The sequence below is a fragment of the Clupea harengus genome, chromosome 4 (assembly GCF_900700415.2).
Source record: "Clupea harengus chromosome 4, Ch_v2.0.2, whole genome shotgun sequence".
In the NCBI taxonomy this organism is placed as follows: domain Eukaryota; kingdom Metazoa; phylum Chordata; class Actinopteri; order Clupeiformes; family Clupeidae; genus Clupea; species Clupea harengus.
This window is the reverse complement of record NC_045155.1, coordinates 6,623,260-6,640,742: the sequence shown is the minus strand read 5'-3', so window position 1 is coordinate 6,640,742 and position 17,483 is coordinate 6,623,260. Positions and strand designations below refer to the sequence as shown.

General features: G+C 44.8%; 1 protein-coding gene across 1 annotated transcript in view; it reads left to right on the top strand.

Annotated features, from left to right (window-relative positions):
• The first annotated feature begins 1,369 nt into the window (after window positions 1-1,369).
• plcg1 (phospholipase C, gamma 1) overlaps window positions 1,370-17,483 on the top strand; it is a 32,848-nt gene continuing 16,734 nt past the window's right edge. Inside the window, exons 1-11 of the mRNA XM_012832146.3 lie at window positions 1,370-1,679; window positions 2,390-2,676; window positions 10,513-10,665; window positions 10,820-10,913; window positions 11,189-11,236; window positions 13,406-13,490; window positions 13,707-13,790; window positions 14,321-14,343; window positions 14,634-14,703; window positions 14,999-15,100; window positions 16,325-16,443. Coding sequence (XP_012687600.1) covers window positions 2,454-2,676; window positions 10,513-10,665; window positions 10,820-10,913; window positions 11,189-11,236; window positions 13,406-13,490; window positions 13,707-13,790; window positions 14,321-14,343; window positions 14,634-14,703; window positions 14,999-15,100; window positions 16,325-16,443 — 1,001 coding nt within the window. The 5' untranslated portion in view covers window positions 1,370-1,679; window positions 2,390-2,453. The remainder of the gene's footprint in view (window positions 1,680-2,389; window positions 2,677-10,512; window positions 10,666-10,819; window positions 10,914-11,188; window positions 11,237-13,405; window positions 13,491-13,706; window positions 13,791-14,320; window positions 14,344-14,633; window positions 14,704-14,998; window positions 15,101-16,324; window positions 16,444-17,483) is intronic.

Sequence of the window (17,483 nt, the reverse complement as noted above, 5' to 3'; positions counted from 1 at the left end):
AGACCAAGAACTGCATAGGGCCTCTGTCCTGTCCTGTCCTGATCACTTAGAGCAGCTGTGATCAGGGGAAACAAAACTAGTGGAGGCAAGTACCATTTAGAGCCATTTAGTTCATACAACATTGTATATGAGCTACTGGTTGTGTGAATAAAATACAAGGCAATAATCCCCAGAAAAATAATCTGATGAAAGGTTGTTCAAATGCTTAAGAGTGTTAAAGATAATCAATATTAAAAGACATCACAAAACCAATGTCACGTTTTTGCTGAATATCTACAATTCTGTTCTTCTTAGTCATGTCATATGTATATAAATGCTGATGGGTGAATTAAAGTTTTTCATGAAGTATAGTCAAAAATCCTCTTTTCCCCTCTATTGTTCCTTTTGTTTCTGTTTTTGGAACGGATGAACGGGAATGCTGATGCTGAATTTTAGGCAACCGTAGAACCTGAGAAACAAATCTAACCCATGGAGAAAACAATGGTTCACAGGCTGTTTGTAGTATACTGGACATTCACAGACATTACCTTTTTGACTTGCGTGATAAACTCTACCACAGGGCCCCTATGTTCTGTCCATATAGTGATGTAAAATCACCTTCAATGTTATTTATAAAAAACAATGAGTAAACTATGTTTTTATGAGCCTTTATGACTCCCTCATATTTTAGCTCTGTTGTGTAATGACGAAACCCTTCATAGAGTCGAAAACAGTTGGCAAGGGTGTCAGCAGGCCCTGCTAGTTTAGTGTGGATAAAAGGGACCGTTTTGCAGAATGCTGCAGTGAACTTTACAAGGTGCAAGGTGGTTGGAGGTTACTGAGGTGAGAATAATGTTCAGACAGCTGTTTCGACTTCAAGCATATTTTACTGTGGGAAGACATAGCAACTGTAGCATAGCCTCCCCTCTCTACCATACTGAATATACTGTATGGTCTGCCCCATCTACTATAGCCTATTTTATACCATCAAATTTGATTAGAATGGATGTCTCAAAGAACAATCTATGAGAATGCAGTTTTCAAGTAAGAGCTGTTAACTTGACATCTCACACAAACACACTGATACAACAGGAAAGCTTAGAAGAAAGATCGTTTTATAGGGTAACATTATTCATTGACTATCAGCTGCAATTATGGCACATGTACGTACCTTTATTATTTGTATGACAAGTGCACATCTGTATCCTTGCAACAGACGACAAAAGCCTTCAATCTCACAATTGCTGTATGTGAATAGCCTTACATTACAACACATTTACAAGGCCAGCTAACAGGTTTAGTGCAACATTGTTGCCCCACAAGCTAATTATGAAATCATACAATGTTTTGCACGGGCGGAAAGTCAGACCTGTGTCTTTAAGAGGCCGCTCTATCCAATGCTTTGTTGTACAGAAGGGGTCGGTTGGGGGAAGGGCCGCGGCAGCCGTGTCTGACTAACTTGCATATGGCCAAGTCGATGGAGGATCGCTACAGCAGGACGCCAAGGGAAAAACCACAAGGCTTTTCTCTGGACTGAGACGCATTATCTCCATCGCACGATGATATAATCATCGAGAAAAGGGGGAAGACTTCAGGACAGCCGAAGTTGGGTCCAGAGATGTGCGGGGCCGAGATTGCAGCGTTACGACGTGTTGTTCTGCTTCTGTTGTGTCCGAGCGTGCCAGTTGCATTTTGAGACGGTAAGGCAAAGGGTACAAGAAAGACGATTGAATTATTGTAGGCTGTACCTGACTTGCTTGCTGTAAAATCAGCCATACTTCCCTCCGCTCTCAAACGCTTTAGCGTTAGCGCCCCTGGAAAATGTAGCCACGTTTCTGTATGATGCGTATTGTCATCTGCTTGGTAAAAAAAATAACAGATATTTGGATACATATGTTGATTGTAAAAATGCGCTAGGGCAGTCAGAGGAAAGAAACTTTATGGGATGGCTTAACCACTTAGGAAGGAAATAAATTCCTATTAGCAACTAGCCCAGTCATAGTGGCCTTCGCCTGTAATCTACTTAAATGTACAACAGATTACAGTCAAAATCCACGGATTGAGTTGTTTACTTATTATCTTCGTGGGAAATCCATTTCATTGAGGGTACCTAATCTTGTTTCCTGACAACGATTTGAGATCTATTTGAACCGGGCTCATTATTCCAGATTAGTTTGTGTGGCTTTTATTTACCTCTATACCTGTAATAGTCAGTATTTATATTATTGCAAATTGACACATCATAAGAGCGCGTAGATATCTTGCATATCGCTTCATACTAAATTATTAACTGTTTTATTCACATTTGAAGACTCACATTGGCATAACCCACATTTTCAAATATTCACATTGTGTTGTGAAATATGTTTGATTCTCCAAAGATTATGAGACGATTGCATTATTTTTTCAGGTGTCCACTACAGGCCCAGGAGGCAGTAAATTGTTCTAAAGGAAAAGGACAACAAACAAGGGAAATGACCATGGCTGGAGCCGCTGGCTTCTTCTCCAACGGACCTGTTCCATGGACGGTCACCGACACAGAAATGACCAACCTATACCGAGATTTGGAACTAGGGACCGTGCTGACATTATTTTATTCTAAAAAGTCTCAACGCCCAGAGAGAAGGACGTTTCAAGTGAAGCTTGAGACCCGACAGATTATTTGGACAAGGGGCACAGACAAGATTGAAGGCGAAAGTGAGTATGGCTTCAGAAAGTGAACATTCGAGGAAACAAATGTTGGCAGTTGCTGACACTTCTGAAATTTTGGTTTTGTGTGGCAGTTGTTTTCTCTTGCAGACTACATAGAAGTTTCTAAACGAGAGAAGCAGGCATATCGAGGGTAAATGCCACCTGTCAGGTCTACCCAATTCGTTATGTTTAAATCTTAATTGCTACGTGAACGCAGAGTTAAAGTTTGTCATAGTTTCTTTAAAAGAACTTACGTTAGATGATGCTGAGGTGGTTTGTACCTGCTTTGTAGGTGGGGACTTTGGAGTGAAGCGTGCTCTGGAATTAATTGCAGACTGATACGAGGATGTTTTTGTAGTGTTTATTAGGCTGTTATCCATAGGTGGTATATGTTGTTGGTAAAGACAAAGGTCCTTTTGCTGCTAGCATAGTTGACCAGGTGAGGCGAATAATTGCCTCCTCCACCTACAGAAACTGTTGAGTCAAAACACTGATATGTGCTAAGAACTGACAAAATAACGAGGCCCGTGTTTGGCCTGGTGCACAATCACGCAACCTACTGACATGTTTAGAGTTGTACACCAGGCCCGTTTACATCCAGTAAGCACAAGTGTGTAGCGCTGTACAGTTTGTCATATAGCTTCTCTATGCTGAGCTGGTTTATATCAAACGATCTTCTGATGAGCCTACAATCTTTGGGTCTGGCGTGCGGCAGGATGCCTCCGCGCACAGCTGCACTCTGCTCCGGATGCAGCACAGAGGCGCAGGGAAAAAAAAGGGCTAAACGATTTTGTCGGTAATCTGCTCTCTGAAGATGGGTTCGTACATGTGAGCTCACAGCAGTCACTTGATACGCAGAGCAGGATAGGTGATATCGGCAAATGCTGTACTGCTCGCGGCACAAAAATAGCACCGAGTCGGGCTTTTAACGGGAATTTAGAGGAGATATGGAATATCGCGCCCTCTCCATATTCCCTAGTCCGTCGTCAGTGACGGGGTTTGAAATCATCTGTTGTTGTTGTAGGCCTCAAGAACCGAACTGTTAGACCACTCTCTTTTTTTGTGTGTGTGGCGATATTGTGTTTCACTTTCTTACCGCGATGGTGAGAGAATTTAGTGATTTTTAGACCAGTCCCCAATACAAATAGGCTATTGCAATGAATAGAGTTGCCATCAGTGAGATGAGGATTAGTATTGTACATTTGCTGTCTCGGTTAATAATTAATCACAACCCAGTTGTGCAGCCTACCTTACAGAAAATGCACTGTTTAAGTGCATTCTTTAGAATGAATATAATATGCTCAATATCTATAGGTTTATTCCCAAAGCAAACTTTCAAGGTGCCCGATGTTCAGATCACTCTTGTCTCTTAATGAAACATATTCTTAGAGATATAAAATAAATGGTTTACTGTCCTGTCTACTAGAGCTTTGGATAGCAGTAAGGTAAACACAGGGAAAAGTATTAATATCTCATATGTGTTGGGGAAATGGCCTTTGCCAGAACCTGAAGGCTATTGTACATTGTCCCTCTAGCCTAACACAGAGGTTGCTGGTCATCTGTTGGTGTCTGAGGGCTCCTGAGTAATGGTGAGGAGAGACGGAAGAGGAGCCATCATTGCAGGTCACGGTTACATTATGTTTGAAATCTTTGAGATATTTTTATTGTCTTTGGCTCTCTCTCGTTCTCATTCCCAGCATCACTCTGGCCAGACTCGCAGAAAAGATTTTAATATCAGAGTGCAGAAACACTTCCAGAATCTTCTAATCTACGGCCTCTCACACTTGTTGTCAGAAACGACTCTCTGTGAAGACGCCGTGGATTTTCCAAATCGGTTTCTTCGCCCCATGCCTTGTTTGCGTCTGGGCCAAGCGCTGCATCCTGGGGCAGATGTTGTGTTGTTTCAGGGTCTACCTACTTTGTTCTACTCGGCTAGCTGGCTGTGCTGAGGGGTTTGCGGGAGGGAGTCGACTTATTTTTTCAAAGTTGTATTCTCAGGCTAGTTGCATACCTATATCCATGAAGGGAAGGGGGAAAAAAAAGCATGCTCATATTATGAAGGAAATACGCAAGAATAACTGGCAAGAGTAAGTGAAGACAAAAGACTAAGCACTTCAGCTAAGTGCTGCAGAGGCCTGGGAATATTGGGGAACACCTGCCTTTAATCATGAAATATATATATATGTGTGTGTGTGTGTGTGTGTGAGAGAAACTATGTGTGTGAGACTGTGTTTGGTTTTCTGGTTTTGACAGTTATATTTGTATGAATTACACGTTCCTGCTACAATGGGGGTAGGGGTTGTGGAGGACCGGGGAGAGGGGAGGGGGGGGGGGGGGGTGGTGGTCATACTGTAGTTTACTGTAGTTTACTGCTCCAGGTTGAGTTGCTGGTGTGAGTCTCCTACGTTTCCCCCTCCCCCATCAGCCTAGACCTGAATGTCACAGCGTTCCTCTTTTAAGCGTGTGATTCCTGCTCGGGTGAGGAGCCTCAAGAGTTGATTTATTTGGTACAACTGTAAAACGCCACTGAATGAGGAAGTGTACGGTTAATATGGGATGTGGAATAGGCTACTTGTCACACAGTTGAGGAACCACAAAAAGTCATTTGGATGTGAATGCAAGGGAGATGCGAAGAAAATCACAGCAACACGGTTCTTTAGCTGAACAGGTCGCATTAACAAGCAACAAATTATCTTTTGACACGTGGTTGATGAAACTGGTCCAGATCAGGTGATGGGTTGAAGAGTCTGGTCAGGTTCAATTCAGGGTTAGTTGACTGGTAGCTGAGGGTTTGGGTTGACCGTTAAAGCATTAAAGTTTTGTGTGCTATTAGTTTCACCGCTCTTGATAGTTTGTTGACACTCGCATAGTGGACCCATGTTTCATTACTATTCAGAAATATCATGCAGTGTATACTGAAATGGGACAAGGCTGATTAATCAGGGAATCGATCCTTTTTCAGTCTGTCCTGTGGTTGTAAAGTAACCCTTTGCGATTCCTCCTGAAGAGGACCAGTGCCTTTACTGATGTATTGTTGTTGAATGTTGGAATATTAAAATGAATTGTTCTTTTTCTATGTCTTGCGTTGTACATTTGGGGAATGAAGTTAAGAGAAGGCTTTTTCTTTGCCACCCTTAACTTGCACTCTTATTGTCAATCAGATGAGATCAGATGGTCCTGGAATGTAACCCCATCGAGACAACTCTGAGTCTATACTTAGGAGTTTGTCCTTTCATTTTTCTTGGGTAAAGTATAGGCTCTACGCAGTACTAGAAGGTGCCACTCCTTCAGAATAAGAATGCCTTCAAAGTCCACAAACACAGAGGGGGAAAAAAAAATACTATTTCAGCAGGGAACGTTCTGTTAAACATTCTGTTTGTCTTTGCCAGCAGGCTTTGGTGTCTGAGAGGGTTGTGTGTCTGGGTTTTTTTCTTTTTTCTTTTCTTTTTTTTTTTGTGTGTGCTACATGCGTTAAGTATGTTATTGTGTGTTCTGTGTGCACTTGTGTGACAGGAAGAGTTTTAGCCACCCACTTCAGTCTTGTGTTTCCTGTAGCCCCAGCACGGAGTGGACAGGCCGTTCCGTTCATCGGCGCACCACTAGCTAGGATCCTCCTCTGGCGGAGGGAGCTGGGCTCTCCGTGCCTGTCAGGTGTGCGCCCGGACCGCATCCAGTTCTGGTCCGGTTCAAAGTCTGAGTTGGATGCTGTCGTGGTGAAGGTCCTTGCAAAGCTGCACCACTGTAGTGTGTGTGGGGTCATAATGAAGAGTGGCATGGACTCTGATCTCGTCTGATTGCCAAACTCCCTTGTTTGACCTGTGACTACCTCCCCCTCCCCACGGCAGACTGTGTGATGAACTTGGTACATGGGGCAGGGTGTTCAATCCGTGCTGTGTAGAAGCAGGCACTTCTCAGGATGTTGTTTAGGAGCAATAAGGTTGTGGTAGTTTGCTGTTGGTTAATTTTGGTTGGTTTACACTCTTGTGATAACACATTTGTTGAAGCAGACATCTTTGGTGTATGAGGTGCTTTCAGACTATACAGGGAGGCTGAAGGATTGAATAATGAAATCTGATGGTGTTTCAGAACTAAATCTGTGACTAAACATCCCACCTCATCAGTACAAATGTAGAAAAAAAAGCTAACTTTTCACACTATCCATCCTTTCCAATAACACCTGAACGATGAAAGTGATGGTGTGGCTTTTCTTCTGTATTACCTTTGACCCTTTGCCATTTTATACTACTGAAAAAGTGAGCACAGCAAGCCTAAGAGAGCTTTTTCCACTTCTTTGCCTCTGTGTGCGAATAGGAACAATAACAACAATGCCCCATTGTGACTGGTCCTGTTGCACTAGGCTTGGCCATGGCAGGAATGGGCAGAAGACTGCCAACCCCAGTCAGTGCCTTACCAGTCAGGCTCGCCTCAGGAGTAGAGGCCCACCACATGGTTTGTGAAAACTACGGTAGTTATGCTATGTTAACAGTGGGGTAGGAAGAAAGGGTCTGGTCCACTTGTTCGACAGTGAGGTAAATTATTTAATGTCAGTTGAATTGGAATTGACATTATGGATTTTAAGGTATGTTTTTGTTGTTAGCTAGCTCGCTATATAACATCCTCAAATTTATACATATGGTCATGTGAAGGCTAAACACACCTGTTGTTCCAACTGGCAACCTGGGCTCTTCACTATGTAATTTTGAGCTCTGGCTGGGAAACCTGTGAAAGTGTATGAACAGCTGACGGCACAACCTGACCAAATACATCAACACACCAGTTAGCAAGTTAGCTACGTTTTTATCAGTGTACACCAGTTGCGCTGTTGGCATTTGTAAGGCAAGTATGTTGGCTGGTAGGTTGGTTTTTTTGCCAAAAGGTGCTTTTCCACTGCAGGAACTAGCGGGCTGTTTCAGGAGGGGGCACCTTTAGGTTTCCTCCAGGGCCATTTTCGGGGGCGAAACAAGTACCTTCTCCGGGTTGGTACTTCTGTGTGGCACTTGCAGTGATGGTTGCCGCTTATTGGTTAAACGTGATGACGACAACAAGCAGCATTTTTAAAACCAGCAATATTGACCCAAGATTATGCAGTGAATACAGCCAAATAAATTCTAATTGCATAGTTTACAGTCACTGAATGAACACAAGCAAAATGTCGGCTGAAAAATAGGCTATAATTAGTCATAGGGGTGCTGGTATATTGATTTATCAAGTATTTACAGCTGCCATAAAGCCATTACATTGGGTGTTGGCAACCTTATAGCAAAATTCAACTGTCAACTTGACCTTGAGGTAATCCTAACGTTATCAAAAAAAAAAGCTCTAGTTTAGCGGTCTAATGTTGGTGCTGCCACTGGAGAAATATGACATTATTTTGTCGTGCTCGGAATTGATGTCTTGTTGACTTGTAGGTGCTTAGATGCTGCACCACAGTGGAAAGGGGACACCTGAGAGGCCTGATGAGAGGGCTGTTCCTGTAAGTGTGTGTGCCTCCTGGGGAAGCACCGAGCTCCTGCAGTAGAAAAGCACCTAAAAACTCCATAGTACCTCTCTAACCTCACGGGAAAGAAAATTGTGGATGTTCATATTAGTCAGCCGTTTGCGGGGTCCGACACAATTGACAGCACTGAGGCAGGCCAAATGTGTGAAGTGTGAAATATTTCTTGATGGGTATGTATACAGGTGTTCACCACAGCCTTAGGAAGTGTGTGTGTGTGTGTGTGTGTGTTTTGTTTGTGTGTGTGCATCTGCACAAGCACCTCTGATACTTGCTGACCTTTGCAGAACCTGTGTGAGGGCTGCTGGGTAGGAGGGCAGTGGTGGTGACGTGGGCGCATTTTCGGGCAGAGGCGCCTGCATTCGCCTCTGTGGAAACTTAGGTGGACGCGTGTCCCACAAACCCCGTTTTCTTGGCCAGCACTCACTTTCTATTCTGCAGTCAGTTTCTATTGTGGCAGTACTGAAGCTGACCTTTTCCCAAGTTGCCTCGTCCTCAACAAGCGTCAGCATTCAGTTTGAAGATGTGCACTCGACACTGAAGAGGAGGCTTTGATTATGGTACACGGCATCGTATCTACATTTTATCAATGATGCATACAGTTTTTTTTTGTATTTGTCCAAGTCTTGATGTACACATGTCTGTGTAGGTTAGACCAGAAGAGTCTGATGAGGGGTAGGACCTAGTAATTAAAGCGCCCCGTTTGAACTTCATGGTTACCCCCCCCCTCATGATGCATATTTACTTACTACATACTTTTGACATGGCAATGTTAACTGTGTAGAAGATTAGAAGTCTCAGAGTTCAAAGAATTTCTACCTGAGTTTCTACCCTGAACCCTCAGAGGTGTTAACCAATCATCGGAAAAAAAGCCCTGACGGAGCCTCTCTCTCTCTCTCTCTCTCTCTCTCTCTCTCTCTCTCTCTCTCTCTCTCTCTCAGACTGTGTATGTAACTCCTTGTGGTTGTTGTGTGTGAGCAAGCGTATTGGGGGGTGGCAGAGCAGCACAGGAAGAGTGGTTTCTGGGCAGGAAGAGGAAGAGGAGCGGGAGCAGCATTCTTTGCCTTGCACAAGAGCCTGAGCTCACACTGAGGCACACAGCAAGGTGTGTGTGTGTGTGTGTGTGTGTGTGTGTGTGTGTGTGTGTGTGTGTGTGTGTGTGTGTGTGTGTGTGTGTGTGTGTGTGTGTGTGTGTGTGTGTGTGTGTGTGTGTGTGTGTGTGTGTGTGTGTGTGTGTGTGTGTGTGTAAGAAGGCAGACCAGCACAGAAGGGGGACAACTTCTTGTAGATTGAGATCACATGAAAGAAAAAACCCAAACCAGGCCACTGTGCTGCCTCTATGCCTTATCGCTTTATCGTATTGTGTGTGTGTATCTGATATGAAACGGTCACACACACACATTCAGTTGTACTCCTGGGCAGAGAGGGGTTGTTAAGGGTTCATGTTGTGGTGTCTGCCGCTGCCGCTGCTGCTGTGTAAAGGTGTGCATTTCTGACACACTCCCACACACACACCTGCATGTCTCTCATTCATTTGGGTCCACAAGTTAAAATAGCAAAAGACTGCTTACATTAATAGTGAAGACAGCATCTTTTCCTACAAATAAAGCAACTAAAGTTATTGATCGTACACCACACACACACATACACACACACACACACACACACACCCACGGAGGGATGTAAGTTCAGCAACAGCATCCTATTGAGGATGGTGCATCTCTGCCAAAAAAGCTCTTTAGAGGTCCAGTTTCCTCCCTCAGTTGCTCCATTGAGCAGCAGGTCTGCGTGTGGTGTGTGAACACATTTGACAGGCTGTCGGAGCGCTTCAGGCCTAGCCTTAAACTGGTGGTGCAGTATGCTATCTGGGACACACACACACACAAATGACAGTTGGAACTTTGAGAATTAACCCAAATGGTAGTACACGTTGGTAGTGTCGATTTAATGGCCAACAACAATGAGCCTAAAAATGTGCCATTTTAAGCCACATACTGATTTAAGATTTGGGGACTGTTGCGCAAGTATAGACAGGGTAAGTCTACGTTTACTGAAGACGGGAATAGACCCAGACCACTGTATACAGTATGTCAGTGAAGCAGACGGTTTCATGTCATTGCATTTGAGTTATTTCAGCAATGACGCTGCAATATCTGTCTGAATGAATAATGCATTGGCTAAAGTGAACCCAGCATACTTGGGTAGATTAAATGCATAGTCCAGCCAGGCATCCACAGACAGGAAGAAGAGCGCTCTCTCTGTTTCTCTCGCTCGCTTTCTCTCTGTCCATGTGTTTCCAAGCTGACACACATTCTTTCCCTTCGCTCTCGTCTCTCCTCTCCTGGCAGTCGATATCAGGGAGATCAAGGAGATCCGCCCCGGGCTGAAGTCACGCGACTTTGAGCGCTACATGGAGGACTCGACCGCTCGACTCGACCACAATCACTGCTTCGTTGTCCTCTATGGGACTGAGTTCCGCCTCAAGTCCCTCAGCCTTGCAGGTAGGCTGGTCAACAGAAAACACACACACACACACACACACACACACACACACACAGTGCACACATCTACACAAACCTATACACAGACACATCATTTCTCTCTCTCTCACACACACACTGATTTGCTAATTGACCTTTGACCTTGGTATCCTAGCAACATCAGATGAGGAGATGGCGATGTGGGTGAAGGGCCTGACATGGCTGGTGGCCGACACACTCAAGTCCCCCACTCCTCTGCAGATAGAAAGGTCAGTCTGTTTTTCCTCTTTGTCTTTCTTAACATCCATTTCTCTGTCCGTCCCTCTCTGGGTCTGTCTCTGTATCTCTTTGTTTGTGTCTGCCTGTCTTGTCTGTTTGTCTGTCCACTCATTTTTTTTGTCTGTCTTTTCACTCTGTAGACTACCTAACACTGTATCTTGCCCTCTACCTTCAGATTACTTGTGTTTCATCATGACCTACCCACTCTCAGGGTCTCTCTCTCTCAGGAGTAATCGGTTGCATTTTGTCCTTCTGTCCCTCACAGGTGGTTACGGAAGCAGTTTTACTCCGTTGATCGCAACAGGGAGGACAAGTGAGTTCCACAAGCTCTCGCATGCTCCAGTTTTTCAAAGCAACAACTCATATATTTCATATCTTCATCTTTCATACATTTCATATCTTCATCTTTCATAGATTCATATCTTTACATACCAGAGCTTTTCATCCAAAGCGACTCACAGGACAGAGAAAGTATACTATGCACTACTCAATATGTGTACGTCTTGGCTAATTAAGCATATGATGACCTTGCGTTTCTCGCTTGTGCTAGCAGTTGAGTTCCAGGAAAAGCCTGGTTTCAGGGTGAGGGGGTGCAGTTAGCTGATCTGTCTCCGCTCCGTTTGGCCCACAAAAGGAAAAAATGTCTTGCAATGCAACACATAAAGCAGAGGTATCCGGTGGGGGTATGAACGTGACTGCTCTTCTAGAAGATCCAAAATAGCACGGTTGACACCTGAATCACCACTGGAGCAGACAGCCACTGTTGGGTGTGGTGTTTGACAGGAGAGCTCAGTTAAAATTAGCTCCTTGCAGAAACCGGTAAAAAAAGTGTGTGTGTGTGTGTGTGTGTGTGTGTGGAGGGACCGCAGAAAACCGGATGGTTTGGTAGCGAGACTGCTGTGTACTGTGTGTCTCTCTTACATAACACCACTGCCGTCATAACAGGTTGGCTTCTCGGTAGTGGCAGATGACTGCCAAGTCATCCTGAATGTTTGCTGTTAGTGTTGGTGGCTTTAAACAGATGTGTGATGCGGCTGCTTTGTTTTGTGTAAGTGTGTGTGTGTGTGTGTGTGTGTGTGTGTGTGTGTGTGTGTGTGTGTGTGTGTGTGTGTGTGTGTGTGTGTGTGTGTGTGTGTGTGTGTGTGTGTGTGTGTGTGTGTGTGTGTGTGTGTGTGTGTGTGTGTGTGTGTGAGAGTGATGGTCGAACTGCCGCTCACCTCTGTTGTCTGTCCTGTTGGCAGAGTGTAGTGCTCAGAGGTCAGAAAGGGACACGGAGACAGAGGGCAGGGTAGTAGTGTGTATTTGTGAGTGAAGCAAGGGCTGTCCGTATGAACTCATGTAGGGGTGTGTGTGTGTGTGTGTGTGTGTGTGTGTGTGTGTGTGTGTGTGTGTGTGTGTGTGTGTGTGTGTGTGTGTGTGTGTGTGTGTGTGTGTGTAGGACACACAGTGACAACATATTTGATTTGATTAATGGCCCATGCCTGTCTTTGCTCAGAACGTTTATTGACCTGGTGGTTTATTGCAGGATGGCCACACACACACACACACACACACACACACACACACACACACACACACACACACACACACACAGAGAGAGACACACACAGACAGAGACAGACAGACATAGAGGGTCTATGCTGCTCGTACTGGTGAGGTCATCTTAGCTGGTCGACAGTTTCAACCAGCAGATGGAAGACCCAGAAAAGGAGAGGGAGGGAGGGAGGGAGGGAGGGAGGGAGAGAGAGAGAGAGAGTGAGTTTGAGTGTGTGGTTTAGAGAGAGGAGAAGAGAGAGCAAGAAAGAGAGAGACAAAGGAGAGAGCGTGAGGTTCAGGCAGAGAGCAAGGAGCAGAACACCCAGAACACACTTCCTGTCTCAGGAAACCGGACCCAGTGCATGAGTGTGTGAGAGCTTCTTGTGCCCTTCAAGTGCTCAAGTACAGACCGAGAGACCGAGAGACAGGCGGAGAGAGGGAGAAAGGGGGGGAGAGAGGATGAGAACAGTGAGACACTGAGGGAGAGAAAGAAGGAGAAACTGAGGGAGGTGAAGAGAAAAGGGTGGCACACACTGAAAGTGAGGTAGAGAGGGAGAGAGTGGAAGGGATGGTGTGAACTGTGCATGCGCACATAGTTGTTTCCTTGATGCGATCATTGACAGCCCTCAGAGTGCCTCAGGACTAATCACCAGAGTTTGTGGTTCTCACAGCTGTCAATCAAACACTGGAATGAGTGGCACAGATTAGGAAGCGTTTATCAAAGGAACTTGAGGAAACAGCCACTGAATGAGGCGTTTTACTCCCAAAGAACTCAATGAACATTGTCAACATTTTCAAATCTTGAGATTTTGGTTTCAACTCTGCTTGTTTTGAAGATGGTATCACCTACTGCTGGAACCTTTCCCGTTAGCACTGAAATAATATCTGAAATTCTTCCTGCCCTGCTCATTGTAAAGATTTTGATTTTATTCATATTGCATTTCAGGATTTCCTGCAAAGACCTGAAAAACATGCTGTGTCAGGTCAACTACAGAGTACCTAACATGAGGTTCCTGCGAGAGAAACTCCCGGTAACACTTTCACCGATAAATCACACACACAGAACCACAGAATCTCACTAAATGTTAGAAAGAAGAAGTAATACTTTAATTTGAACTCTAAAAGGATTATGAAAATATCAAAAGCTTATACGTCCCCCCCAGGATCTGTGTAGAGACTAGTACCATGAGCTTAGGTCATGAAGTAAGATGTGTTTGTTTGGTTCCTGTGTGTTTCTTTGTGAGCAGGATGGGGAGCTGAGAAACGGCGACGTCTCCTACTGTCAGTTTGCCCAACTCTATCGCAGCCTCATGTTTGAAGCCCAGAAAACAGTGAGTTGATTCAATTAAAGAGTTATTTCGAAGGTCTGGGGGAGAGGAGAGGGTGGGGGGGGGTGTAATATGAGCCCTTTGTCTAGGAGGGGTGGGAAGGGAGGGGCAGATGATGGAATTGTCTGACCCCCCCCCCCCCCCCCCCCCCCCCCCCCCCCAAAGTATCTTTATCTGGGGCACTTAAGCCCCATCAGCCAGTGCTGTCAGCTGCTGTTCAAATGGCTTCTAAATCAATATTTACCACTTAAAAAAAAAACCTGGCTGCCCCGTGCCATTAGGACCTGCTGAAGCCCAAAGCCATGTGACCCTAGACGTGTGACCTCTGCATTCAGTGACCCACACTCAACCAGACAAGTCAAAAAGTCTCCACAAACAAAATTAAAACCAATCTTTGTTTGGTTGTATATATATATATTTTTTTTTTGTATGTCAGCAGAGAAATTGAGTGTTTTTGTGACTGGTTCAAATCGGTTGAGTGTACTGACCTGAGTGCAAACCCAAACCTCTTATTTCCAAATGTTCCCTTTCAGATGGAGATTCCTTTTCTGCAGAGGTATGTTCTTTCTCTTTCTCTCTCTCTCTCGCTCTCTCTCATTTTCCCTTTGTCCATGTCTTACTTTTTGTTTGTTTCTGTCTAAACATAATGCTTGTGTTACATGCGTATTGTCATTCGCTTTCTTCCAAATAACGTTAATTCTGTCTCTTGTCATACTTTGATACCTTCATTCTTCATCTATTCCTTTTATAGTTTCTCCTTTCCTTTCAGTAATATTCCATGTAATCCCTGCGTCATGAGTTCATTTTGTGTGTAGTCTCCGGCCCAACTCTGCTCCTCTCCCAAAGGTACACAGAGCGGCCCGAGCAGAGGATTACGCTGGAAGAATTCAAGTCTTTTCTCCTGGAGTTCCAGAAGGTAAGGCCTGTAATCGGCCGCAGCGGGGTCACGGGGTTCAGACAGTGCATGTTCAGATCACATCTCGGCTTTCCGGCTGAGGGCTGCTGGGAGGAATCGGAGAGATAGAGCCACGTATGAGACTATATAAATAATGTCATGGATTACAGCTGGAGAGATATGGGGGGTAGAACATAAGAGGGTCCTCTGAAGTGGTGTAAGGTTTCAGCAACATTGACTCACTCTCTGTGTTCGTGCGTGTGTGTGTGCGTGTGTGTGTGTGTGTGTGTGTGTGTGTGTGTGTGCACGTCTACAGGAGATGTGGGCCACTGATAACAACAAGGTGCAGGAGTTCATGTTCAGCTACCTGAAGGACCCTCTGAGGGAGATCGAGCAGCCGTATTTCTGCCAGGACGAAGTGAGACTCGTTCAGACGCCCTCCCTTTCTCCCTCCATCCCTCCATCATTTCTCATCTCTCCCTGCCTCTGTCTTTCTCTCTATGGCCGCCGCCGTTTTCTCTCACACAGTCCCACCCTTAGTCACCCAGCCATCCCCTGATGCTGGTCCACTGCTGGCCCACTGCTGGCCCAATCTCCCCTCTTGTCTGGGGTTTGCTCAGAACTGTAGACTCCCGCGTAAAAGTAAAGTGTCACGAAGTGAATGCCTCCATTTTGAGGTCATCAGATGAGGCAGTGAATGAGCTTAATGTGTGTGGGGCGGCCACCCTGGAGGCGATGAGACCCTTTGGGTCGAGGTTGGACCCTGCACTCTGTTGCGTGTGGTGTGTGGACAAATATTAAAATTGTAGCGTGTGAAAGACCAAAGAAAGACACTTTCAAAAGTAATTACAATGTCTGAAATTATAATTGATCTTTTATTTACATGGCTGTTTTTGTCATAAACAGACCAAGATAAGTTATGTAACATGATTTTTAGCATGAAGAAAATTAATTTATTTACATTTTTTGACTGAAAGATGAAAGCCTGACAGCAACAATCGCTTCATGTCTGTAATGCCTGAACTTGAGGCCTTTTCTTTAACCATGCAACCTCTGTCCTCCTTCTATTTAGTCTGAGACACAGCTTTATAAACCCGCTTATTTCTTTCTGACAGTTTTTTTTTCAGATTTTTTTTTTTTTGGTTTCTTTTGAGACCTTTGAATTCATTTGAAATGATGACCTGTCTTTGTGGTTGCATTTTGTCAAACTGACAGGTACCACTAACGTCGGAATTAAACTCATTTTTAATTTCCCATGCCTGTGGAATCAAGACCCATAACCTGGTTCTCAGAACAGTGGGCTTTTGTGTCTAATGGACGTACACTGTGCTGATGTTTTTTATTCCTAAATATTAAACTGTCAATGTGTTCCACATTTCACACCTGATTTCCTTTCTTTTGTTATGATAATTATTATGCACTGCCATTATTGAACTAATCTGTTTGATAGACAAAATCAGGTTAAACAATGGTCACAGGTCATATGTAAATGCATTTGGCGTATTCATGTTCTAAGACAGGAAGTGGCATATTGGCATTTCATTCTAATGAACGTTTCGCTCTCGTCTGTAATCAAAGCTAAACATTTTTCATCTCCATGTCTGGAGTTACTCACCTCCGCCCCCTCCGCCTTTCTCCCCAGTTCCTCTCCTACCTGTTCTCCAGGGAGAACACCATCTGGAACGACACGTGGGACCAGGTGCGACCCGAGGACATGAACAACCCGCTGTCTCACTACTGGATCTCCTCCTCTCACAACACGTAAGTGCGGGGTGACCAGAGACCAAGGGCAGAAGGGGCAGGTGGGACAGGCGGGGCACTCCAAGACCAGGGGGCAAGCAGGGCACTCCGACACCACAGGCTTGAGGAGTGAGAGAGTATGCAATACTGTGGGTGTTTTTGCCAAAGTGTCTTCAAATCCCGTAACTGCAATATTTCCGAATACCTACCTGCCTTGAGTGTACTATCGATACTGAGAAATATAATTACACATTTATAAATATGTAGAATTTCACACAGAAAATCATGTAGAGAGGCTGTCTCACAAACTTGTTTAACCTAAATACTTCCTACATTTCTTTAGTATCTGTCTATCTTAACATTGCCAGTCCCATTTATGTTTTGGTGTGTTAAGCCTGCTTTGCTACACTTAACAATGAGTCGACATGATTCGGCTTTACTGTTAGAAAATAATGACTTGAAACATTTCCCCCTGGTGCTCTTTGGGGATCAGATGTAGCCGTCAGAGGAGATTGTGGACAGATGAATGGGTGAAAGGTCACCTCTAGTTTAGTGGCAATTGTGGCGCTTTGATTGTTTCAGCTAAGTGGAAACATGGCTTTCCTCCCATTGAGCTGGCGGGTGAGAAAGAGTTTGGGCTTTGTGCTGCTTTATGGCAGAGCTGGGCCCACTCTCAGATGGGCCAAAGGAACACAAGCGCCGCATGTGGCTTTGATAAAGTTTCAGGGGGATGGATAAACTGGGTGGAAACGCTGGGTGGTGAGTTTGAGTGAGTATTTGCCCTCGCTTGTATGGTGAGGGAGAGGCATTTTTCCGTGTGTGTGTGTGTGTGTGTGTGTGGGAGGCAGATGCAGAGAGAGAGCTAGGCAGATGCAGTGAGAGCTAGGCAGAGAGACAGAGAGACAGAGAGAGCTTGAAATGGAGCAAGTGTTATAGAAATAATAGGTAGAGCTGGAGGAGTAGTGGCCTGGGTCTTGAGTAGGTGATCCAGTGTGTGAGGGGATAACAGTGCAGCACACTGCCACTCATGATGTTGAGTAGGTGATCCAGTGTGTGAGGGG